The 27,968-nt window shown below is 38.7% G+C and overlaps 1 protein-coding gene across 1 annotated transcript; it reads left to right on the top strand.

The window, feature by feature from the left end:
* The first annotated feature begins 19,143 nt into the window (after positions 1 to 19,143).
* LOC307126078 (uncharacterized protein) lies at positions 19,144 to 27,767 on the top strand. Its single transcript, XM_079816450.1, has 3 exons — positions 19,144 to 19,299; positions 23,723 to 24,652; positions 27,574 to 27,767. The coding sequence occupies exons 1-3, from the start codon at positions 19,215 to 19,217 to the stop codon at positions 27,705 to 27,707; spliced, it is 1,149 nt and encodes a 382-aa protein (XP_079672576.1). The 5' UTR covers positions 19,144 to 19,214; the 3' UTR covers positions 27,708 to 27,767.
* The last annotated feature ends 201 nt before the right edge of the window (positions 27,768 to 27,968 follow it).

The raw sequence follows: 27,968 nt of genomic DNA, 5'->3' as shown, positions 1-27,968 counted from the left end.
CAGAAAAAAGAGTGGCAAACAAAAAGCACCTTGGAGAAACTCAACAGCAGTGCAATTAATGAAAAGACAATGCAGGAAATCTGAACGCATGTGGCGAAAGACAAAACTTGTTGTCCATTACAACATTTATAAAAACAGTCTTCGTGCTTTCAATGTGGAACTAGGCAAAGCTAGACAGACCTTCATTTCAAATATTATAAATAGAAACATAAACAACACACGCACTCTTTTTGCTACTGTAGAGAGACTAACAAACCCCCCGAGTCACATTCCCAGTGAAATGCTCTCAGACAGCAAATGTAGTGAGTTTGCTTCCTTCTTCTCCGAGAAAATCATTAATATCAGAAATGCGATCAGCACATCCTTGAGTTGCTCTGGGGTGAGTCAGATCAGACCACAACCTCAGAAAATTATTATGACTGATTTTGAAGCAATTGATGGTAAAATTTTAGAAGAAACGGTAATGACAGCACCTTAAAACATCAACCTGCGCCCTTGACACACTCCCCACTTCTTTTTTCAAAAGTGTGTTTAACTGTTTAGAAGCAGATCTCCTAGAAGTTGTAAACTCCTCACTTCTTTCTGGGACTTTTCCAAACTCCCTAAAAACCGCAGTAGTAAAGCCTCTCCTGAAAAAGAGAAATCTGGATAACTCCATATTGAGCAACTACAGACCAATCTCAAATCTCCCCTTCATAGGCAAGATCATTGAAAAAGTTGTTTTCAGTCAGCTGAACAAATTCTTGAACTCAAACGGATACTTTGACAATTTTCAATCTGGTTTCCGACTGCATCACAGCACAGAGACAGCGCTCATAAAGATTATAAATGATATTCGCCTCAATACAGATACAGGCAAAACATCGATTCTGGTACTACTGGACCTCAGCGCTGCATTCGACACTGTTGACCACAACATACTTCTTGACAGGCTAGAAAATTGGGTTGGGCTTTCTGGAATGGTCCTCAAATGGTTCAGGTCATACTTAGAAGGGAGAGGTTATTATGTGAGTACAGGTGACCATAAGTCTGAGTGACATGCGGAGTCCCACAAGGGTCAATTCTGGCACCACTCCTATTCAACCTGTACATGCTGCTACTGAGCCAAATAATGAAAAATAACAAAATGGCTTACCACAGCTATGCTGACGACACCCAGATCTACTTAGCCCTATCACCAAATGACTACAGCCCCATTGACTCTCTATGTAAATGCATTGATGAAGTCAACAGTTGGATGTGCCAAAACTTTCTTCAGTTAAACAAAGACAAAACTGAAATTACTACATTAGGAAACAAAGATGAAATTATCAAGGTGAATGCATATCTTGAGGCTAAAGGCCTGAAATCAAAAAATCAAGTCAGGAATCTTGGTGTGATTTTGGAGTCAGACCTGAGTTTCAGTAGTCATGTCAAAGCAATAACTAAATCAGCTTACTATCATCTTAAAAATATTGCAAGAATTAGAAGCTTTATTTCCAGGCAAGACTTAGAGAAACTCATTCATGCTTTTATCACCAGCAGGGTGGACTATTGTAATGGTCTTCTCACTGGCCTTCCCAAAAAGACCATTAGACAGCTGCAGCTCATACAGAACGCTGCTGCCAGGATCCTGACCAGAACCAGAAAATATGACCATATCACACCAGTCCTCAGATCTTTACACTGGCTTCCAGTTACATTTAGGATCGATTTTAAAGTGCTATTACTTGTATATAAATCACTAAATGACCTAGGACCTCAATACATTGCAGATATGCTGATTAAATACAAACCCAACAGATCACTCAAATCATCAGGATTAAAGGTCCCATGGCATAAAATTTTCATTTTATGAGGTTTTTCAACATTAATATGAGTTCCCCTAGCCTGAATATTGACCACAAGTGGATAGAAATGTTGATCGGTGTAAAACCGAGTTCTGGCTGTCTTTCTCTGCCTTTGAGAAAATGACAGGCCAGACGAGCCAATCCTGAAGTCTCCAGGTTTGACGTCCAAGCAGGAGCGGTTCCCTCCCTTTCCTCCGCCCAGAGAATTTGGCACGCCCATGCAAACGCGAGAGATCATTACTTGTGAACGAGTGAACGCTGGCAGTTTCTCAGTGTTTGGATGTACAAATGAAAACAGAAGTCTTTCTTCAGTTCCTTCTGATCTGTGATCATTGATTTCTTATGTGTAGCTAATTATTTATTATTCGTGCACACACTGCGGCTTCTCTCTCTCCCGACAGAACGGTGTTTTCGTGTTTTCTATCTTGTGAGTCGGTGTTTTTGTACGTCCTCGTCGCGTCTATCTGTTCTAAAATGTGCATACAGTCTTTTCTGCTCAACACCGGCAGAGCCACATCTTTAGAGATAAACCTCACACACGCCGAAGCTCGGCCTTCAACATCCCCGACCCCCAGTACTGCATCTGCCCACAGCGGAGGAGCCAAACACGGCCAGAGATTAAGCAGAAGGGGGTAAGCGTGAGGGTATCCGGGCTAGGCTAGCCAGCTTTCCCCACAATAAACTGGATTACATTCGATTACTGCTGTTGTGTCTTTGTTTGCGCTGTGTAACGTTACTCAATGCGCGTCACTGACGCTATTCATATGATTGGAACATATCTAGAAATAATGCTATACTCAACACTTACTAACTCGTTCATCTCGCTGTAATGGTACATTGCATGTGTTACAAAGTTGGTAGAATAATGATGAAGACGGACTCGGCATGACCTGGACCTGTGTTTATTCAGAACTCTCAGATACAAACACAATAAACTCGCGCTGACAGACACTCATAACTCGTAAGTAAGTTACTATAAATAACTTTGTTAGCAATAGCTCCGTCTCCGTGATGTCCGGTTCGCGAACAAATCATTCTTTTGAATCGGTTCTTTTTAGTGAACCGAACCAGTTCACCAAATCGGACTGAATCGTTCTAAACGGTTCGCGTCTCGAGTCAGCGCTGATCCATAATTTACTAAAGTTACTAACTTTCTGACATGAGTGACAGCCCCTCCGACTAGAAATAAACTAATAACCTGAAGTATATTCTGTAACAGTTCACCCTGAACTGAGACGTGCTGAGAACTGATGAGAAGTGAACTCAGGTCCATCCGTCTCTGGCAGACTCGTGCCTGCTCGTGCCTCGTTAAACCACGCCCCCTCCGCTCATTTAAAATGGAAAGATGTCAGCCAATCACAACAGTGGGCGTTTTTACTGAAGTCTCACAGCAGACACGCCTCTTGAAGCAGGGCAGTCAGCCACAGGGCAAACAGCAGTATAGAAAAAATGCCTTTTATTTCTAAATTATGACATTTTATGATGTAAAAATCATACTAACAATATAAGTACACCTCAGGAAACATTATAAAATAATAGAAAAATGCCATGCCATGGGACCTTTAAGTCAATTAGAAATACCAAGGGTTCACTCAAAGCAAGGAGAGTCTGCGTTTAGCTATTATGCCAGCCGTAGCTGGAACCAGCTTCCTGAACAGATCAGATGTGCTCCAACAGTAGCCACTTTCAAATCCAGACTCATTTAGTTTCAGACTCGATTAGTGGCATCACTGAATAAATGTTATTGTGGTTCGAGTCCACATAGGTGCGAGGACGATCCGTTTAGATCTGCTCTGACGGATAGATCTGTATAGCCTTGGTGGTGCGAGGAAGAACCGTTTAGATCTACTCTGGCGGGTAAAACATCTAGAGAACACCCTCAAGTTAGGCCAAGAAGATTTGTCTGTAAGGGTACTGTCTAAACGCACAGTTACCTGACAAATATTTTTAAAGTAAACCTGACTCTCCATTTTCTTCCACCCCAGATAGGGGATTTCATCTTTATTTTTATTTCCTTTTAATTTCCTTTTAATTCCTTTTATAACTATTATACTATATATATTTTTATTTTATTCACTTATAACTATTTTAACTTCATTTCTGTGTAAAGCACTTTGAATTGCCACTGTGTATGAAATGTGCTATACAAATAAACTTGCCTTGCCTAGTCTTTAGCGTCCTTGTGAGTGCCCGCCTCCCACACCGGATACTCTGGTTCTAATCTCGCTCGAAGCGGGTCAATAGGACTGGTTACAAATATATCAAAAGGAAAAACCCAATACAAGTAATGTACTTTATCTTGTGTTCTCACTCCGCAGCAACTATTTATATTTAAGGCTATACAGCCATCTAGTGCTTACACCTTGATATTGCAGATGATAAATGGTGCATAATTTATTTTAGAGGTAAATATTAAGTATATTTACTAAGTATTTACTATGGTGACTATACATCCCTGTTTTCCAGGGAAATCCTGATTTTTAGTGTTATGTCTCCGACTGGAGCTGTCCCCGGAAATGTCCCCGTTTTACAGCTCGTTCAAAACAACCCGTAGACATATTGCAAAAAAAACACCCAACCAACAATAGCAGCTGCTGGTTATAGGAGCAATCGTGTAGTGATTATTTCTCCATCAGATGGCGCTGTGAGCTACGCTGACTCTACTTGCACGCGCCGCTACTTCATGAAGAACGTAACAGAGAGCAGAGCGTCATTATCATCAAATATCAAAAGAAACATTGTTATCGCTTTCAAGGTAGAAACATACTAACTGTTCATGTTAAATTACAGTAATACTGTTTGTATTTGCTTTATAACAGAGCCTCAACAGGTGCTGTTTTGTCCCCAAAGGTTCCGCATTCACAACACAGTGATCACCACACATCTGAACTATAAAAAACCCAAACAATTACACTTGCAACAAAAACATGTGCAGAATACACATACTTTCTGCTTAAAATAAGCCTTAATTAGCCCAATGAAGGACAGTAAGAGTTATTTTCAAGCACAAACGTAACAAAACATTTGAAGTAAAAAAAGTAATTTATATAGTATAAACTTGTGAAAATTAAAATATTAAATACAATTATAAAATGTTAAAATATTTGTTAAATAGTTTTTTTTTTTATATTTATGTTGAGTGGTGTTATAATATTGTTTTGAACTGCTTGTTATTTACAATGGTTAGGCTTCTATTAGTTGTTTTCATTGTTTATTTTTTTGCGGTTGCGTTGAATTGTATTAAATCCAGACCAAAAATCATCAAACATCAAACTAAATCATAATAATTATTAATGTTAATAATAATAATAATAATAATATAATATATAATACAACAACAACAACAACAACAAACATTCAAAAATATATTGTCCCTGCTTTTTAATTAAAAGATAATGACAAATGAGATTTTGACCACTGAAATAGGAAATGTCCCCGGTTTCCATTTCAGAAATCTGGTCAATTCAGTATTTAGGGGATTTTTAGTAAAATATTAAAGGGAAAATATTATTGAAATTCTTCAAAAAATATCCTTCATTTCTGTAGAGCTGGAGATTTGAATAATGATCAAATGACTGAGTTCAGCTTTGAGAATGAAACCAACCTGTTTGTTCCTCAGTTTCTTCATGTTTCACTCTCAATGTTTCTTCAACCTTCAGTTCTTTACTCTCCTCTTTCTCTGTTTGTTCCTCAGTTTCTTCATGTTTCAAACTGAATACATTTTCAATCTTCAGGTCTTCACTCTCCTCTTTAATAAACTCCATCTTTATAACAGTGTGTCATGTGGATCTCAGTCGCTTTAGCAGGAGTTTTTCTGTGTGTTTGTCCTGTTGAAGATGAGAATAATTAACAAAGAAAAATAAATCCACGCCAAATCATTTCAGTAGTTCATCGCACTAGTAATGGAGTCAGTCAGAGGGATCGTTTTTTTCAAAATTACAGAATTCATATTATTATTCAACTCAACTACCGATGTATCGGCTAATGATTGGTAGCGGAATATTTTCACTATTGTCCATCTGCTGATTGTTATGATCAGGGCCGATGGTGTCCTGTCAATCAAAAGGATGCGGAACAAACGTGTCCGACTGCAAATCATACTGTGTGTGAAGAAAATGCCTCATGTTGAATTTAGGGCAAGATAACGCAACAATAATGCAGGCAGTTAAAAATAGCAACATAAAAGCGTCTCTATTTGACCCTATGAATCACCCGTAGCTCAAGCCAGGGTTGCAGGTCTGCGGTTTTTCCCTACACTAAACATGATCTGTAGCGCCTGTCATCCAATAATCACACATAAACTGCTTTACTTCTAAAAAGAACCATCATCATTATCTTTCCAATTCTGTCCATTTTATTACGAAATTCAAAGAATAAATGCCGTTTTGTCGCTCCTACATGTGCCGAGACAGATCGCTGTAGCGCCTCAGTTCAAGCAGAGCACGAGTCCTCTCTAGCACTTTAAAGAGGTCATGAACTGAGAAATCAACTTTCCCTTGAGCTTTTGATATATAAAAGGTAGGGGTGCACCGAAATTTCGGCCGCCGAAAATGGCATTATCGGTTTCGATAATTCTAGCACTTTCCCAGCTTTGCTATTGCCTGAGACATGATAATAATCTGTACAGTGTTGTGATCTGAGCACAGTGTTCATATCATTAGCTAGCGTATAAACAGTATATATATCTATAAGCTAACACTGTTCTCTCTCCGACACCTGCCGTTCTCCACTGGTTCTCCTCACACAATGTGTCTCCTCTAATCGTTGATCTGTCTAATCCTGGCCTGTCCCTAATTGTGTGTCATTATTGTATGGCTGTGGTCTGCCATATGAGTATTAATAAACATCTATAATGTCCTCAGCGTCCAAACTGTCATTGCGATCCATTGTTTTCCTCACTGCACTCCCTCCCGTTATGTCACTTCCGGATTTGGCGTTTTTAGATGCGGAAGTAAAATTTTCTACATGTATAGTTCCTACATTATTTTTCTATACATTGACTCACTAAATCATTCGTTGTGAATCAATCGGTTCAATTGACTCGGAGAGTCAAAAGCTCCGGTTCTCTCATAATTATTATTTTTTTAATTCAATTTTCCAACAAAACATACAATGCCATTTCACATCAAACAAAAAACAAACAGAAGTTGGGGAATACGCACAACAGATCTTAAACATTACATTTTGCTAATTACTTTTTTCAATACGAGAGATGTTTTAATACACTTCTTATTTCTAGAAATTGAGTTCAATGAGTCATAAAATATTTTAAGTAATAAAAAGATATAAAAAATTTAAATGCAGGAGTGATAGGCATTACTTTATCTTTATGAATATGAAACTTCCCAAGAAGAATAATTAACATTAATGTCATCAATTATATCAGATCCAGTATTACAGTCCATGAAGAGGATCATAGACTCTTATAATTAATTATTTAGTCAAATGTATCAAAAACCACCACAGATATCCACTTCCAGAAGTCTTCTGAATATTTACAATTACAAAATAAATGTATGAGAGTTTCAGATTCGATTTTACTAAAATAACATTGTGGAGAGAAGTCTTCTTTAAACTGGTTAAGAAACACATTACACGGATAATACCTGTGCATTATTTTAACATTAATCTCCTTAACCATATTTGGCAGTAAAAACATTACTTACTGACCAACTTTCTCAATTGAAAGTAAAGAGAAATATTGTTTCCATTTTAAAACTGCTTTTGGGCAACAACTGATTTCTCGAGTAATGCAATTTCTGATGTAAGCGTTATTACACTTCATATCCAATATATTAACACATCCAATAACAGGTTTTGGAGTCTGCAGACAAACTGAACTGTAACTGAGATGATCTTTCATAAGAGCCGCTCCTTCTGTTACTCATGAGTTTATTCTGTTACTTTAATCAAACAGCGCTGATACATGTTAGATAAAGCAATGCAATGTTACATTTAATAATACATCATTCATTCTGCGTCACTTTAAACACTTTAAACACAAACCTTTCCTCAGCTGAATCACAACAGATGCACGAGCGCGGCGCAGCCTTATGACGTCATGCACCAAGACCAAAATAAAAGTCCTGCTAAACCAGGCCTGAGTCTAAAACCACAGAAGTGCAAACATTTATGTTCATAAAATATATTAATACAAATAAGATGACAAAATTCTGATATTCAATGTATTGATGAAATATATTTAATAACACAATGGTAAGTTAATAATACAGTTCACATTAAGAGTTACAAAAAAAATTAAAGCAATATAATTTTTTATGATGTACTTCTTATTACTTACTTTTCCATGTAGACTCACATCTAAAGTCACAGTATTTATGTTAATTTCTCATCCAGACGGTTCAGCCACTACCCATACGGAAATATAATATATGTGTGGCACGCGTGGAACTTATTTACACCGGTAGCCCGCTAGCATTGCACGCGTGGTAACTTATTTACACCGGTAGCCCGCTAGCATTGCACGCGTGGTAACTTATTTACACCGGTCACCACTGAAACCGACAATTCGTCATCACAGCACATCTGCTACAATGACGAATAACTCGGATGTGTGTCTAATGTTACCTTTGAGTGCAGGCGAGGACACGTTCGAGCTGCATTCGGTGCAGTTGGAGTTGGAGTCGTTGGAGAAGCAGATTCGCGATCTACTAGAGAGACGAGCCGTGCTGAGAGAGCGACGATCAGCGCTTGAAACATCACGCGCCGATGCGGTTAGTAACCTCTTGACTCCGACCTCGTCTACTCCGTGTGTTTCTCTGCACAGGACCAAAGAACCCAGGACGCGATCATCATCCCTGGTTTCGTTCACTCCGGCGCCGACACGACCCTGGGTGCTTCCACAGCGGAAGACGCGAGCCAGGACCAGAGCTAGGACCTCTCCGCCCCTCCCGGTCTTCGAGATCTCCACCGGGAACCGCTTCTCCCCTCTTCACGAGACGGAACGCGACGCTGTGGTCATCGGTACTTCCATCGTCCGGCATGTCCACGCTACCTCAGGTAAAGGCAAGGTAATCACTCACTGCTTTCCTGGTGCTCGTGTTCTCGATGTCGCTGCGCAGGTTCCCGAGATCCTGAACGGTGACGAGCGCATCGGAGCTGTCGTGCTGCACGCGGGAACGAACGACACCAGGCTGCGGCAGACGGAGGTTCTGAAGAAGGACTACAAGAGCCTGATCGAGACGGTGCGCAGAACATCGCCTGAAGCAACGATCATCGTGTCTGGACCGCTTCCCACGTACCGACTAGGACATGAAAAGTTCAGTAGATTATTTGCTCTAAATGAATGGTTAATGTCATGGTGTAATGAACAGAAGCTGCTCTTTGTAAATAATTGGAATCTGTTTTGGGAGCGACCTAGGCTCTTCCGTCCTGATGGCCTTCACCCCAGCAGAATCGGAGCGGCTCTTCTGTCGGACAACATCTCCAGAGCGCTGCACACCACCATATGACTAGTAAGTCAAAGTCCAAATCACAGTATTTGCTGTCCTAACTTAACTGACATAAGTACCAATGTAGAACATTATATAGAAACTGTGTCTGAACATAACTGTGTAGAACATTATATAGAAACTGTGTCTATTCCTCGTTTAGTGAGGTCAAACATTAAATCTACTGTAAGATCTAGGAAAAATCTAATTGTGATTAAACCAGAAAATCTCAATATTAGTGAACAAAAACAATGCTGTCCAAACTTAATTGACATAAGTACCAATGTAGAACATTATATAGAAACTGTGTCTGAACATAACTGTGTAGAACATTATATAGAAACTGTGTCTATTCCTCGTTTAGTGAGGTCAAACATTAAATCTACTGTAGGATCTAGGAAAAATCTAATTGTGATTAAACCAGAAAATCTCAATATTAGTGAACAAAAACAATTTCTAAAACTAGGTCTTCTAAACATTAGATCGCTCACACCTAAGGCGGTTATTGTAAATGAAATGGTCACAGATAATAGTTTCGATGTACTTTGCCTTACTGAAACCTGGCTTAAGCCAAATGATTATTTCGGTCTAAATGAGTCTACTCCACCAGGATATTGTTATAAGCATGAGCCCCGTCTGATTGGTCGTGGCGGGGGTGTTGCAACAATCTATAGAGATATTCTTAATTTTACTCATAAAACAGGTCACAGGTTTAATTCGTTTGAAGTACTAGTGCTAAATGTTACGCTCTTAAATGTAAGAAAGAAATCCGTATTATCTCTAGCCTTGGCTACTGTGTATAGACCTCCAGGGCCCTATGCTGATTTCTTAAAAGAGTTTGCAGACTTTCTCTCAGATCTATTGGTCAACGTCGATAAAGCATTAATTGTTGGAGATTTTAACATACACGTAGATAACACAAATGATGCATTAGGGGCTGCATTTACAGATCTATTAAACTCCTTTGGGGTTAAGCAAAACGTCACTGGTCCCACTCATCGTCTTAATCACACACTAGATTTAATTATATCACATGGAACCAACCCAACCGATATAGATATTATACCGCAAAGTGATGATGTCACTGACCATTACATGGTAACTTGCATACTGCGTACTGCTGAAATCTGTCATGTTGCGCCACGTTATCGACCAGGCCGAACAATCCTTCCAACCACTATAAATAGATTCTCAAATACCTTACCTGATCTGTCTCAGCTGCTCAGTGAACCCAAACAAACAGATGAACTAGAGGAAATGGCTAGCAGTATGAGCACGATTTTCCCTAGCACATTAGAAATTGTTGCACCAATTAGATTAAAAAAGGTTAGAGAGAAAACTAAAGCACCATGGTACAACAGTGCTACACATGTTATCAAGAGAGAAACTCGTAACTTAGAGCGTAAATGGAAACAAACAAATTTAGAGGTCTTTAGAATCGCGTGGAAAGATAGTATGTCACGTTATAAAAAGGCCCTAAAAGCAGCCAGGGCTGAGCATCTCCGCAAAATAATAGAAAATAATCAAAATAACCCAATGTTTTTATTTAACACCGTGGCTAGACTAACAAATAAACAAACATCGCCTGAGCAAAATATTCCGTTACAGTTTAGTAGTAATGATTTTATGAATTTCTTCACTGAGAAAATAGAAAGCATCAGAAACAAAATTGTAAATATACAATCTTTAATGATGTCTTATGATTCAACCGCGATTATCGCCCCTCAAGAACTACTACACCGCTTTACAACTATAGGACAGGAAGAGCTAAATAAACTTATCATTGCATCTAAACCAACAACATGTTTATTAGATCCAATACCCACTAAACTACTGAAAGAATTGTTACCGGTAGTGGAAGAGCCTCTTCTCAATATTATTAACTCATCTTTATCTTTAGGTCATGTTCCAAGAATATTCAAGTTGGCAGTCATAAAACCTCTCATTAAGAAGCCACAATTAGATCATAATAACCTAGCAAATTACAGACCAATTTCAAATCTTCCATTTATGTCTAAAATACTAGAAAAAGTTGTGTCCGCTCAATTGTGCGCTTTCTTGCAAGAAAATGATATCTATGAAAAATTTCAATCAGGATTCAGGCCGCATCATAGCACAGAAACTCACAAATGATTTACTTCTAGCTTCTGACCAAGGCTGTATCTCAATACTAGTTCTACTCGATCTTAGTGCTGCGTTTGATACTATAGATCATAAACTACTCTTAGATCGACTTCAAAATTATACTGGTGTTCAGGGACAGGCATTAAACTGGTTTAGATCGTACTTATCAGACCGCTACCATTTTGTCTGTCTAAATGGGGAAAAATCAAAGATAACGTCAGTAGACTATGGGGTGCCGCAAGGATCCGTGCTAGGCCCTCTGCTATTCTCTATATATATGCTGCCACTTGGTAATATTATAAGAAAACATGGAATTAATTTCCACTGTTATGCTGATGACACTCAATTATATATTTCATCACGACCGGATGAAAACGCTAAATTATTTAACCTGACAGCGTGTGTTGAAGATATTAAATACTGGATGACGTGTAATTTTCTGCTATTAAATTCAGATAAAACAGAGGTGTTACTTATTGGTCCAAAGAACTGCCCACAAAACCTCTCGCAATACAATTTTACCTTGGAAGGATGTCCTGTCACTTTATCCACTACAGTAAAAGACCTGGGTGTTATATTAGACCGCAACCTAACATTCGAAAATCATATTTCATATGTTACAAGAACGGCATTTTTCCATCTTAGAAACATTGCTAAGCTACGTAACATGCTATCTATTTCTGATGCAGAAAAGTTAGTTCATGCATTCATGACCTCGAGATTAGATTACTGTAATGCTTTATTAGCTGGTTGTCCTGCATCCTCAATAAACAAACTACAGTTAGTCCAAAACGCAGCTGCTAGAGTTCTTACTAGGTCAAGAAAATATGATCATATAACACCAATTTTATCATCTCTACACTGGTTACCTGTGAAGTTCCGTATCAATTACAAACTATTGCTACTAACCTATAAAGCCCTAAATGGTTTAGCTCCAGTGTATCTAACGGATCTTCTATCGCCCTACAATCCATCGCGCTCTTTAAGATCACTAAACTCTAGGCTTCTGGTCATTCCTAGGATATCTAAGTCCACTAAAGGAGGGAGGGCTTTTTCACATTTAGCTCCTAAACTCTGGAATAGTCTTCCTGATATTGTTCGAGGTTCAGACTCGCTGTCCCAGTTTAAAACTAGATTAAAGACGCATCTCTTTAGCCAAGCATTCACATTATAATTATTCTTTTATACTACAGTTAAATCGGATCAAAAGCATTAATATAATATTCTGAACAGCAGCTACGCTAATCATTTCCCATCTGCTTTTCTGTTGTCATCTCGGGACACTAGTCCCGAGGTAAATAGTTCATCAGCTCCAGTTTGTATCCAGCCTCTCATGGAGACTTCGGATGCCCGACACCTGTGATGAGACGACTCGACGCCTGTGAAGAGACGACTCAACGCCAGCGTTGTTATGGCCTAAATTAATACACGATTGATTAACTTTTTCGAACATTATTCTTTAACATTGTCTTTCTAACATTTTTACTGTACATCTATGAAATGCACTTTCTGTAAAGCTGCTTTGAAACAATGTGTATTGTGAAAAGCGCTATACAAATAAATTTGAATTGAATTGAATTGAAAATGTGAAATCGTGGTTTACCACCCCTTTAAAATAGATATACATATATGCATCAGTTATATTCTCAATTTAATTTACAGAGCAATCCCTGCAAAGTGTTTAGGTTAAGTATAGAAGAGACCAGGATTAGTGTGCGTCTCACTTGCAAGACTTACAGCGGGGGGCGATGGTCACGATGGTTTCGCTCCTTCGGCACAACCCTACTGTACATTACGCTGAACTTGAATGAACATTAAATGAAAGGAAATAATTTGTCCCCGGCCTTAATTTGAGACCGGCCTTTATTTGTTCGTGCTGGCCATGCCACCGGCTACTATCAGAGGCCTGGCATTTAATTGACTACAGGCTTTTATTTGAGGAAATACGGTATGTACATTCACTGAGTGAATATTATGAAAATAAAATATATATTTCTGGCTAGAAATGTAATCAAAACTTATTTTTATGCAGAAACTAACTCAAAATATAGATTTTTTCACTAGAAATGAGAGAAATGTCTGGCATGTTTTTGTTCTCACGGCCGGAATCTTGAAAGTCACGTGACTTGGATGCAAAACAAAAGGAAAAGAATAGGCAAAAAAATGTAACAGTCATACAATTCAAGGGCCATTATTGTAACCCCTCTATGTTTTGCACTTTGAACCAATGTAGTCAGGGAACGTTTTTATATGAGACTGGGTTGCACAAAGCACGTAGATTGAATGAGCTCACGCTGAAGAGTTATTGACCGTTTGCAAAGACCCGCCCCCTTTAGTTACTGTTGCTATGTATGACAAGCCGCGCTCTCACACCACACACACTCATCATGTTCTGAGTCACGCAGTAAAAACACATCGCACTGATCGCAGAGCTAAGAGGATGCTGACAACTCACTGACAGACAGAACAGAGCAGGTTACTTTTAATATGAAACAAAGTCTCAACTCTAGCATTATGTCATTTTTTAAAGAAATGTAAACAATAAATACCATTTTGCGTCTCTTTAATGTGTGGTGACAGAAAGCTGTAGCGCCTCAGTTAAAGCTGCTCGTGAACCGATCATCTCTTCTTCTAGTGCATTTATAGTATCAAATAAACATCAATGAACTTCAGAAGGAATGTTGTTTCAACCGCGGAAAGATGTCAGTACACCCCGTTTTACAAGTTCAAGTCCACCGACGTTAATCTACGAACTCTCTCTCTTGACTGCTTTGTCGCACAAAAAATTGCGGATTCGGCGAATGGCGGATTATGATTGGTCAGATTGCCTGTCAATCAAACTCCCAGCGAAGGGTGAATTTATACCAATGTAGACAAAGCAGCAGCATCAAACAATGTTGCCCCACAGACTGTACTGAACACAATGGGTCCCAACTATTCCTCGTAAAGTGAAATAAAACGTACAATTACCTAACACATAAATGTATGTGTAAATAGCGGCCATTACACATACCTTTGTGTCGCTATAAGGTGAATCCCCCTGCGCCTCTCAGGAGTGGGTGTGCCTGGTAAAGGCTACATCTGAATGGCTGGCCATATTACTTGAAAGACTTGTGGCCCAGACCACATTCCTCAAGAAGCTTTGTGTCCTCGAGACTTGGCAAGAAAGTGCTCTCCGGTTCCGAGAGACAGTAAAAATAATGGCTCCAGGGAATTTCTCTTTTCCTTTTAAGGTGTTTTTCCTTATAGCCCCCAGACTCTGGATTAGAGTTATATGGCTGAACAAGTCTTGCAAGATTCCCCTGGATCTCATCTTCCCCTGATGACGATTCGTGGCAACTCAGGGAACCAGAGGTTGAGTGATGAGGTTGCCGGCAGGTGGAGTTTGTTCTGTAGCATGGCGTGGTTGTTAAGGATGGAGAAAGACTGTGAGGGGGGGTGGCTGGGTGTCTCTGGCAAGAGTTCCTTGGGAGGCGATTAATCAAAATCTGAAAAGTTACTTCCGGTTTGTGGCGTCTTTCGTAAGGCAAAAAATAGACAGAGATAATGATATGATTAAACAAGACACAGCTTTAGCCGGTTAACTAATAATGAGCAGGGAGTTCTGGGAAATAACAGAGGGTGTTTCTCAATACCAAGAACGCAAAGTTCGGTGATTGCCTGGATCTCACAACTCCGAAAACTTCAGATCAAATGTTCAAATAGGCGCTATCTTTATAAATAAACCACAGATTTGAGTTTTAAACAAGTACATTATCACCTCAACATCTCTTAAAACTACATTTCATGACACGTTAAGCAGTAGTATTGTTACATTACGCCGGTTTTCTCATCCGCTATTGATGCTTGCTGGTTGGTGCGAGATGCATTCTGGGATACCTGGCTGTCTCAAGTCCGCTCAAGTCTCCTCTCAATGCATCCTCGATAAAAGGGGCGATCAAGGACACATCCGGGGATCTGAACTGTACTTGGATGTGAACTTTAAATTGGAACAGTTCTTGGACAGCGAGCGTTTCACAAGAACACAAGTACAGACAAGACACATATTGAGAAACGGCCAGAGTCTGTGGTGGCATTAAGGGACGAGGCTGCATCTGCTGGCACATAATGGCATCCGCAGCTGACAGGTGTAGATCATGAGAGAGTCGTCTTCACCTCCACAGCCGATTGGAAGGAATCAGATGAACTCGGGCAGAAATCATGTTGGAGCTAATTTATTAAAGTTTTATAAAATATATGTAAATAATAAAAGAGATGACAGTTGCATGTATTGGGGAAACACATATTTAAATTCATGTTGTTCAACGATGAGCTGAAAATATTAGGAAAATACTCAAGACTGAGAGACTTTGGCTGCGTCCCAATTCGCATACTATTCGTACTAAATAGTATCCGAAAAAAGAATCAGTATGTCCCAAATCGTAGTATGTTGAAAAGAGTATTCCAAAGATTCCCGGATGGTTTACTATTTCCGGTCAGAATTGGATGTGCAGTGCAGATCAATGCGTGCAGATCGATAACGGCTGATATTACCCACAACCCATTGCGAGAACTACAAACGCGGATAAAAAGTGTTAAAAAACTACAAACATGACAGTTACGGGAGTCTGACGGCTAGAGAGGATTAGATAAAGGGACTTGAGTGAGAAATTATCAGTATTTAACCTGACGAAAAGATATTTATTCAATGTTAGCCACATTATATTTCACCTGCAGCAGCATTGAGAACTTTTGTAATGATACGTTTGGCCATTAACTTTGAAAACACATGAGAGGAGTCTCTGCATTAAAGACCCACGAATGGCAGACCAACGTGCTACTATATTTCTCTCCGATACGGTAGGAAATTAAACTAAATGTGGAGGATTTTAACTGTGACGATGATTGACAGGGCAGTGTAAACGGTGATGGGACTCACGTAACTAAGCAACAGAGTCCGTTAAAGATGACGAAGTAGTATGTCCCAAAGCTTGCATACTCTTCTGCTACACACTCAAAAGTATGTACTTTTTCTTAACAAAAAGAGTACATACTTTTAGGACGTAGTATAAGTAGGCGAATTGGGACGCAGCCTTTGTCTAAAAGGTCAAACTGTTTGGGGGAAGAAACCATTTATACCAGATATACATTAATTTGAAATGCAAATACTGACAAATGTGTTAAAAATGAACTTAAGAGTTCATGTATGTGTCAATATTGTCCGATATTAAAAATGTGGACATATAAAGTTCATCTAAGTCTAAAAACTTGAAAATAGGTATAAAATGTCTAAAAAATACGATTGTCCTCAAATCAATAGATTAATTTTTGTTAAATCTTAATAACCTAGTTATTGACATTATATGGGTCACATTTCCCATTTTAAAACAATAAACTAATAAACGACAGTAAACATGATAAAGTTTAATAAGCCATAAGAAAAAAATCTTTAGTTTGAGGATTGAATCTGAACTGCTCAGTTTCTCTACTCTCTCAAACTACAGATATCTGCATATATCCAGACCTCAGCGCCTCTGTTTTTACAGCACCAAATTCAAGAGCTATTGAAATGATCATTTAATTGTGTTATACTATTTATAGCTTTTTATGGCCTTAAATTTAAACAATTTTTTTAAGGACCCACAGAAATCCTGTTATTTGCTTGTGAAGTTATGGCATTTCCTATTTTTAATGTATGTTTTCTATATTGTAGATATACAAACAGTAAAAATTAAAGTTGGGTAGGCTACTGTGTCTTGATTTAGAGTAATTTAACATTTTTATCTCTCAATGTGAACTGTATTATTAACTTACCATTGTGTTATTAAATGTATTTCAATAATACATTCAACTCTGAATTTCCTCATCTTTTCTTATTTTTATTAATATATTTTTCTATGTAAATTTCTATACACTTTTGTGATTTTAGACACAGCTGCATGTGAACAGGACTTTTATTTTATTTTTTGTTGAAAACAAAAAATAAGGCTGCTTTGACGTCATAAGGCTGCGCCGCGCTCCTGCATCGGTTGTGATTCTGCAGAAGAGAGGTTTGTGATAGAACCAGGGTTCTAAATTAACACCCGCCAACCTGCCAGATGCGGGTTAAATTTCATTTTGGCGGGTGTTAATAAAAACTTACTAGCCAGTTTGGCCGTTGATGCATGAGGCATTACGCATGATCCAACATAAGGCTCTGTTCTCAGTCATTTATCCCGCTGGCAGCACTCCGTTTCCCATGTAGCTACACTGTGCCGTAATGCTAGACATTTCAACACATTTGTGCCAGCCCTTTCTGCCACAACCCAGTTGCGCTGTTCTCTGCGCAGGACGCGAGAAGTTGAATCAAGCATCACTGGTAGAACGGGAGACTCAGCTGGTAAATAATTAATGCAGCATTAGTTTTTTCTGTCATCCTCTGGCTAGCGTTACATTATATAAATCACGCTTTTATTCATGCAAATGCTTTTAAACCATTGAAGATCTGCCAGTGACACACACACACACAACGCACAGAAAGTTTGCGCCAGATTCGAGTTCTCTTTCGCGCTCGAACAAACAATAACACACAATTATGCCAAAATGCCAGTTTCGTTGAGTATCCTCATAAGAGCACCCTTAAAAGAGTTAAATAACGTCTTAAAATAACTTAAAGAGGTGTGAGAAAATGAGACAAGTGAGAGACCCGCTTCATGTGCGACAGCGAACGTTCTTAAAGTGACAGTAACCACTTATAATGACAATGTAAAGAACCAAAGCAATTACTCAGTAAATACGCACTGCTCTTGACTAAATAACTTTTATAGCTTTAACACGGATTACTATATATCATTTATAATTTATGCAGTGGAAACTAACTTTTCAATTTCTCTAGGCTATATTTCCTAGGTTGGAAGGGCACTGGTAGCCTTCATATGAAATGTATTATGGGTTTATGTGAGGATTGTTGTTAAAATCACTTGAAATTAAAAGTTGTTGTATTTTTTTAAGCTTAATACATTTTAGTGTTATTTCATAGAGACATCAGTGATACTGGCCTTCATAAATTCATAAAAGAAGCCATTCAACAAAAATTGTATGCATTTTACTTTATATGTGTTTTCATGCCAACAATGTTAATAAAATTATCAAATCCATTCGGTGGCACTCATAATTTCTCAAATTTTCACCGGAAAAAAAATGGCTAGTGGAAATTCTGATTGGCCGGTAACTTTAAAAAGTTAACAGCCACAATGGCTGGTGATCAAAAAAGTTAATTTAGAACCCTGGATAGAACCCGTTTAAAGCAAAGCAGAATGAAGGATATGTTATTAAATGTAACATTGCATTGCTTTATCTAACATTTATCAGCGTTGTGTGAGTAAAGTAACAGAATAAACTCATGAGTAACAGAAGAAGCGTCTCATTTCGCTCTTTATCATGAATCAGTTCAAACATGAGTTCAGTCTCTGGCGAGTGACGAGAGAACCGGAGCTTTAGACTCAACGAGTCATTTGAACCGATTGATTCACAACAAATGATTCAGTGATTCGAAGCGCTGCATTTCTATCTCGATTTCTACAAATCATTAAATAGCTAAACTAATATATTAAGGGTCTGTATAATTTGCATTCTTTTTATTATTTTTTGTGTTAGTTTTGAGTGTTTTTGTCTCATCAGGTAATTTAGGTCCATTAACTGAACTACTGATCTAGAGCTGATTGAGATGCTGAGAAATTGTGTGTGGATTTGTTTCTGCTAATTATTCTCATCTTAAACAGGACAGAGTTTTCCAACGCAAAGTACAAACTCCTGGAGAAGCGACTGATATCCACCTGATGCTATTATAAAGATGGTGTTTATTAAAGAGGAGAGTGAAGATGTGAAGATTGAGAAAACATTCAGAGTGAAACATGAAGAAACTGAGGAACAAACAGGTTAGTTTCATTCTCAAAGCTGAACTCTGAAAGCTGATATTTTTGAAGAATGTCATATGAACGTCCTGATTAAAGCACTATTATTTGACATGGAGCATTAATTTATGTCACTTAATTATACTAGATACAGTATCTAACAAAATCTGTATTTTGCATAAAGCAAAGCATGAAATGCGACTGATCAGCTTTACATTTGTTGTCTATAAGGGATTTTTTTTCTCATCCTCAAAAGCGCTCTCTCTGTTTAGCTAACATGTTATAATACAGAAGATTTTGTTCATAATCCACAATGTCATTGGTGACAGAAAATGGTCATTGATATGGGGATTATGTGTGTAATCTGGAGAAAAGTGTAGCGAGGGAACATTTGAAGTAAAACAAATGTTTCCCGCACATGGGACAATTTCAGTCCCGCACATGTAAGAGTGAACCGCTAGTATTTATTGAAATGAGTGGAAATAATGAGCTTGTCATTTGTGGTGCGGCTGCAGGTCAGGAATATCAATAGGCACGAACGGATTGTGGATAGAGATGAAATGGTATGAAAGTTTTAAAAACATATTTTTATGGTTATCGGTATATTCATGTTTTTATTAAAATGGGCTGTAAATGTTCAAAAAGTACTGATACAAACTCCAATAATTTCACCAAGATTTATATTAAACGAACAAATTAAAATTAGCAGCAAACATTAAAATAATAACATTAATATTAAAGAATGCACCATGTAAACATTTAGTCAATGTTTAATGTAATGTAAGAACATTACAACCATTTCATGTAGTGAACCACAACCATGAAGATAAAAAAGCAATTTTATTGTTAATTATTATTATTGCATCATCAGTGTTTTTGAAAAAAAAAAAAAAATGTAATAGGAATATAATGCCTGACATTGACTGTGATTGGATTAAAGGGATAGTAGGGGGAAAATACTATGGTAGTAAATGGCTTTTGTGTTCAGCAGAACAAAGAAACTCATACAGGTTTGGAACAACTTGAGGGTGAGTAAATGATGACAGAATTTTCATTTTTGGGTGAACTATCCCTTTAATTTAATCCATCATATGTTGTTACAGAAATATGTCATTTCACCAACTAAATGAAACTTTTGAAGAAAAGGAACTTTTGCTTTAAATAAATGTTCATTAAAAGCAGCCTACTTCAGAGTTATATGTTACCATATCATCGCAAATTTGAATAATTGTGTGGCGATCGGGTGTGCATACCTACATCAGTGAAAATCATAGGTGGATGATTTTAGCACCAGATTCAGGTGACGTTAGAGCTGAGCCGTGTGCATAGTGATGGTTCATTATTAACATTTATATTTATTCTTTTAGTAAATCTTTTTATCCAATAGAGGTCACAGATCCGAGTTGTCGCTCATTCCGTGGCCACAGCTGATGGGAGCGGGCATATACTTTTAGGAGTGAGATGAGGTACAGAGTTGATTTTCCATTGGCAGTCCTGAAAGCCAACGGCTAAATCTCAAATTTAATTCTGTCTGTAACTGGGAGCCAGTGGGGCGAGATCAGGATGGGTGTAAACCAAATTAGATGTAACTTTTATGACTAGTCTAATCAGTCTATACAACTGGTCACTGGACCAGTGATGTTGTTCAACTGACCAGTAGAGCTTTTGCAGGGATTACGAGGATCTCCATCTTCACAAGGTTGAGTTTGACATGACGCCCTTCATCCAAGCTGAGATGTCATAAAAGCAGGCAAACATACAAGCTAAGACAGATATTATCAGGTTGAAATGACAAATAAAGCTGTGAATCATCTGCCCAACTGTATTAGGATATGCCATGTGTCTTCATGATCATGGCCAGTGAGGTTGTGTAAATAGAGAAACAAAGGACTAAATTAGCTGTGATTGGATGATATGGCTCAGGCTCCCCTCCTCTCTTTGCAAGATCTGCCTGTGACTGAAGCCACGACCTAGTAGTAGTCACACTACAGATCATCACAACCTGTGATGCCCAAGTCAGAGGATCTGGTGGTTTACAGTGTCAACAGACAGGGCCAGTAGAATAAGGACAGATGATTTGGAGTTAGCTTTTGCCAGCCAAAGTTTTGACAAAGGTCAGCAGTGCAGTCTCTGTGGAAAATAGGCTAACTTCCGTCAACATAACCAACGTGACAACCTGCTTGCATAGAGAGTGTCCTGGGGACTATTTTCAGGCGCTGCGTAATATCATTGCGCCTGCTTCATCATTTTTATTTTCCGTCTTCGTACACAATGTAACTACACACATCACAACATGTAAATAGGAAAATGTTGGTGTTATTTTGTCACTTATTGAGCAGTAGGCTAGATGGAGCTGTTTACCTCCAGTCTTTGTGCTAAGCTAAGCTAGCGGTGGGTGCGTCAGACAGAGTTATGGCACGCACAGAGATGGGAATGGTGTGTGTGTGTGTGTGTGTGTGTGTGTGTGTGTGTGTGTGTGTGTGTGTGTGTGTGTGTGTGTGTGTGTGTGTGGACTTATCTAACTCTGGGGGATACAGTGAATAAGCTAAAGTCCCAAAAAGTTGGCGTGTTCCTTTAAGTTTTGTTTTGTAGAAAGCCTTTCTTTTAAGTGAATTTTGTTTTGTATAAGTTGTATCTTTTTTTTAATCAATGTTTCATCAGCCAATTGGCTGTATTCAATAAATAAGAAGCAAATAGACTATAGCAGACATGGAGACGCCGGAGCGATCTTGCATTGCACATGAACTGGAGTGCGTCTCATCGGCATTCAGCAGTCCAGCTGTGACGAGCTCAGTTAATGATGCATAGCATACAATAGGGCTATTTGCTAGGCCAGTGTGATGACAACTGACAACTTTCAAAAGCCTATCTGAAAATCTCTGACCCATGTAATTTATGTTAGCTGGGCCGGCCCGCGCATAGGCAGAATAGGCAAATGCTAGGGGCGCCACTCATCCATAGGGGCACCATATTGTGTGATTGTTTTTAAATTTATTTAATTAATACTGTTTTAATGCTATTCATTTGAAATATTAAATAAAGCAAACCCCCCACCGCATCTTCCCTCGCCCAGCGAATGAAGTGGGTCAGAAATGGAACGCTCAGTTTACCGTTGGAAATTTGTTGTGTTGCGTCGCGTCTCGCCACAATGTAGAAAGCAATGGGTTGATGGTTGTACTCATAAAGATGCATGTTATATAATTAATATAGTTATATACAGTATTATATATTAATTCAAAAATATATATATATTTTTAATTATTCATTATATTGTCATCTCACACACAGATCTGCATTCAATTAATTAGCATCAAACAAACAATATAATAGCCTGACAAACCAGATCCACATCAAGATGTTGGGTCTGGGAACACACCATTGGCAGGGCTCAATCCGAGAGGTGGGATAAACGGTTGTCTTTCAAATTCCCTCTGCACACAATAGAATAGCTCTACAACCAACCAGAGCGCTATCAGTGGTGAGACAACAATCACAAGCGGGTTGTGGCTGAGTCCCATGCGTTTTCCCAACAGCGGAGCTAGTTGATAGATAAGCTTTTGGCGTATCTGGTCGGCAAAACTCCGAACACATCTTCCTTTTTTAAGAATGACTTCAGTGCTGTTCTTTGTTACCAGGGAAGTAGCAGGGATTTCACGTGGAACCGTCACAACTTTACTGTCATTATGTTAAGCCCGCCCACCGACTCTATACACGATGTGATTGGCCTGACTAGAGCTTGGTTTTTCAAGCTCGCAAGTCAACGGAGAGTTGCTAGACGCCCTGCCTGCAAATTACATTTGCTGCCGCTAGGGTGCGTCTAGATTTCTAGGCTAACAATATAATCCTTATTCAGTGAATAAAGATAACTATTTAAATTAAAAGGACGTACAAATGATTGCACAGCCACCAGATATTTGGCGATGTGCACTAAGTAGGTTATGTAAATCACCATTAAACAAAAGAAGAGGAAGTAGAATGGCGTGCTTTTTTTAGCGTCTGTTTCCATGGTGAATCATTGATTAGTTACTCTGTTGAGAATGTTGTGTGTTAACCGGGAACATACTCTGAGTTGTCTTAACTTACTCCGGGACTAGTTTTTGGAACCAGCATACCTCGAGTAAGCAAGTTTTGGGTTAATCAACCGAGAGTTCAGGGTATATGTGATGGTAAGTTCCCTTGCTTTCTGGAATACCTCCCAGATCCTGGATAGCAAAACATGTGATTTCCAAATTTAGATCATTCTGATCCAAATTAAAAATAAACTTTTTGAACAACTGGGCCAAGAAAACTCTGGTCACTCTGTCCATCTTCCCCTTTACTTGGTGTGCGACACCATTGGGAATAGGATCTAGTTAATTTTGATACTTTACATGTCTAAATGTTTTGTTGTCTGTTGCTTTGTGCCATTTAATTGGTGTTGATTTCCATTTGTCTCTTTTCACCTTAGACCTGATGGTGCTGAAAGAGGAGAGTGAAGCACTGAATGAAATGGAAGAGAAAGATCAATATAAGAATTATGAATTCATAACAAGAGAAAAAACGTTTTGTTGCTCACAGGGGGAAAAGACATTGTCACGAAAAAGGGCTAAAAAGAAGGGAACTAGAAATAATTTCACCTGCCAACAATGTGGAAACCGATTCACTCTAAAAAAAGACCTTAACAGGCACATGAGAGTTCACACTGGAGAGAAGCCTTACACCTGCCAACAGTGTGGAAAGAGTTTCAACCTGAAAGGAAACCTTAAAAAGCACATGAGAGTTCACACTGGAGAGAAGCCTTACGTGTGCCCTCAGTGTGGAAGGACTTTCAATCATCATCGAAACTTTAAAGTCCACGAAATAATTCACTCTGGAGAGAAGCCTTACACCTGCCAACCGTGTGGAAAAAGTTTCAACCGAAAAGAAAACCTTAACAGGCACATGAGAGTTCACACTGGAGAGAAGCCTTACACCTGCCAACAGTGTGGAAAGAGTTTTGCTCCAGGTGTAAGCCTTAAAAGACACATGAGAGTTCACACTGGAGAGAAGCCTTACACCTGTCAACAGTGTGGAAAAAGTTTCAACCGAAAAGGAAGCCTTAACAGGCACATGAGAATTCACTCTGGAGAGAAGCCTTACAGCTGCCAACAGTGTGAAAAGAGTTTCGATCAACATGAAACCTTTAAAGTCCACATGAGACTTCACTCTGGAGAGCAACTCTACACATGCCCTCAGTGTGGAAAGAGTTTCAATCAAAAACAACACTTTGTATACCACATAAGGATTCACACTGGAGAGAAGCCGTTCACCTGCCAACAGTGTGGAAAAAGTTTCAACCGAAAAGAAAGCCTTAACAGGCACATGAGAATCCACACTGGAGAGAAGCCGTTCACATGTGGTAGGAAAAGTATTAAGTATAAAATAGACCTGAAGTACAACATGAGTATTCATGTATGAGAGAACTGGTTTTATATGTCATCAGTGTGGAATGAATTTCACAGACAGGAAACAGAGACTGTATAATGTGCTGATTATTGTTATAGTACTCCTGAATTCCCAATTAATGTCCAGTGACTGCGAGAGGAGTAAATAAGCCAGAGTCAAGAATCAGATTCAATGTATTTACTAGTAAAATGAAGGTCTAAAGAAATTTCACCATCAAAGAGAATTTTTTTTTTTACAGACTGGAAAAACTTGATAAATGTTTGCCTTTTGTTTTTTTATTTAACGATTTAAAACCCAAGCATTGATGTTTTACCACAGTTTTATTTTAAAAAGTGATACAGTGGTAAATATAGCTGCAAGCAGCAATACCGGGGCCAAGCGCAACAGAAGCAAACAAGGAAGCTAGCAGCAGACCAACTGAAAAAATGAGTGAAGACATTTGAAGACAATTTCAAGTAAAAATGTTAAAACCCCAAACATTGAGTTGTATAGAGCCAATGTCATGCATTATAGCGCCACCAAGAAGCACAATCCTACAATTTTTTGTATGTGTCTTCGGAGTGAGCCCATATACATGTGTGTCAATTTTGGTGAAAACATCTCGTTTCTTTTTGGAGTTATAGACATTTATATGAAAAAACACGTAAAAAATGACTGACACCTGACTTTGATTGGATTTTAATACCCCTTACTATCAATATTTTGACATTTGAGTTGTAATATATTGCTATTGACCTTTGTTTCCGAACTTCTGATGCTGGTTTCGTCTCGATCGGACTAGCGGTTTTGAAGATATCAGCTAACGTTTTATAAACACTAAAATACCACGCTGCACAAACCATATGCCGAAACCTGGCTAGTCAGGTATCGTTGGACTCGGCAAGGATTCAGGAGGATTCAACGACACCCAAAGTTATAAGCATTTGAAAAAAGAATTCTCCACTAGGTGTCGCTGTTTCGAAACTTCTCATGCTCCTTCATGGCATCGTGCTGATGACCCATACCGAGTTTCGTAACAATCCGCTCATGAGTTCATAAAATACAGCATTTTAGCACATAAATCAAAATGGCAGACAGCCAAAATGGCCGATATGGTAATATTGGTTATCACACGACTCGGCATGCCGTCCTGAATCTAACTTTTCTAATCAAATTTTTGGACAAACGGTTCAAAAGTTATAAGCAAAAACAGCCATTTTTTGTATCTCCGGACCAGTAGGTGGCGCTGTGCCGAAATGCTTCATGTTGCCTCAGGTCATGCTTGTGATGACATATACCAAGTTTGGTTTGAATACGATGAAGTGTTGTGCAGATATTGCCTTAAGTGTGTTTTCACAAGCGTTACATAAAATTTGTTTGCGTGTTTATCGAAAAATATGTGACAAATCCACTTGAATTTTTTGTCAGCATGGTCTGAAGATAATCTGGTTCAATTTTCCTGCAAATCGGATGAACCGTCTAGGACCAGTTCGCAAAAGTAGGTTTTTCGGAAAATTCAAAATGGCAGGAAACTTTTTATGACGGAAAATTAGGTGGTGGCGCTGGTTTCATCTTTTCTGGCGCTGGTTTCTAAGATATCGGCTAACGTTTTTTAAGTGCTAAATTACCGCGCTGCACAAACCATATGCCGAAACCTGGCAAGTCTGGTATCATTGGACTCGACAAGGATTCAGGAGACAAAAAAGTGTGTCCCATGAAAATAAGTCAACCCCACCCAAAGTTATAAGCGTTTGAAAAAAATCCACTAGGTGGTGCTGTTTTGAAACTTCTCAGGCTACTTCAGGGCATCGAGCTGATGACCCATACCGAGTTTTGTAACAATCCGTATATGCATTTATAAAAACAGCCTTTTAGCACATAATTCAAAATGGCCGACAGCCAAAATGGCCGATATGGTAAAATTGGATATCATTGGATAGATTAATGCCGTCCTGAATCTAACGATACCACTTTTATGATTTTTGGACAGACGGTTCAGAAGTTATAAGCAAAAATAGCCATTTTTCGGATCTCCGGACCAGTAGGTGGCGCTGTGCCGAAACGCTGCATGTTGCCTCAGGTCATGCTTGTGATGACAAGTTTGGTTTGAATACGATGAAGCGTTGCGGAGATATCGCCTTAAGTGTATTTTCGCAACCGCTACGTAAAATTTGTTTGCGCGTTTATCGAAAACAATTTGACGAATCAACTTCAATTCCATACATTTTTGTCAGCATGATCTGCTGTTGATCTGGTTACATTTTTTGTGAAAATTGGAGCAACGGCCTAGGAGGAGTTTGCAAAAGTAGGTTTTATTTAATTAAAAATGCCTGGACAATTATTATGACGGAAAATGGCGTCATATGGTGCAATCGAAGATAAAAAAATAATTTTGTTTCTAGCCCTTAAGGTTCAAACGTTCTTATCAAAAATATGAGTCAAACTTTGGACAGGTGGTGTCGCTAGAGGGATTGTTTTAGAGACTCCAAAAATGGTGTGGTTAATGTTGGGCTAGTCCTCTATCTGTGTGCCAAATTTCACAACTTTCCCGCAGACGGTTCTATGGGCTGCCATAGACTTCAATGGCGGAATAATAAGAAATCTAACGGTTTCAATAGGTGCCTCCGCACCTTCGGTGCTTGGCCCCTAATAATTAGTTTGTGTCAGGATTGCAAAGTAATCATGCAGAAATAAAGTGGATTTTACTGCTATTTCACAAAAGAGGGAGGACACTTACTTATTCATGTCTAGGTCACGTCTGTTTCTGTTTATTTGTAGTCACAGGACAGCACAAAACTCTTTATTTATTCCTGTAGAATTGAAAATAATCAGAAGATATTTGAAAATGAACAAAGACATTTGCTTTACTGTTTCAACCCCTATCTTTCTTATCAGAAGGGCCATTTGGATTTCCTAAAGACAGAGGTGTTGATAGTCATTGTGGCAAGCAGGACGAGGCAGAGGGACCGTATAAAAAGAGGAGTGACGAAAGTGAAGGACGAGATTGTTTTGTTATGTGTCGTCTGTGAGGGGCTGCCGCTTTTACTTTCAGTTTGTTTGTTTTATGGATTAAAGTCTTTAAAACTTTCGCCGGTTCCCGCCTCCTCCTTCTCTGAACAAAGAACTTCATTACAGTCATCAAGGCCTGTAGGTCAAAACGTGTGTCACACCTTTACAACCAGGGTTCCTACGCAGTTTGGAAAAGGAATTTGTTTCGAGTAAATTCCAGGTCTGGAAAAGTATGAAAAAAATGATTCAGAGTATGGAAAAATATTTATGTTTCCAGACTA

Source organism: Gobio gobio, assembly GCF_949357685.1.
Source record: "Gobio gobio genome assembly, chromosome: 5".
In the NCBI taxonomy this organism is placed as follows: Eukaryota; Metazoa; Chordata; class Actinopteri; order Cypriniformes; family Gobionidae; genus Gobio; species Gobio gobio.
The sequence above is the reverse complement of the archived record's forward strand: the minus strand, read 5'-3'. Positions and strand labels throughout refer to the sequence as shown.

Bases quoted from the DNA above. Each gene is read 5' to 3' on its own strand.
- LOC307126078 (XM_079816450.1), top strand. From the start codon at position 19,215: ATGGTGTTTATTAAAGAGGAGAGTGAAGATGTGAAGATTGAGAAAACA. The intron at 19,300-23,722 runs GTTAGTTTCATT...TTTTCACCTTAG, and splicing joins AGAAACTGAGGAACAAACAG to ACCTGATGGTGCTGAAAGAG. The intron at 24,653-27,573 runs GTAGGAAAAGTA...CTTTCTTATCAG, and splicing joins AGAGAAGCCGTTCACATGTG to AAGGGCCATTTGGATTTCCT.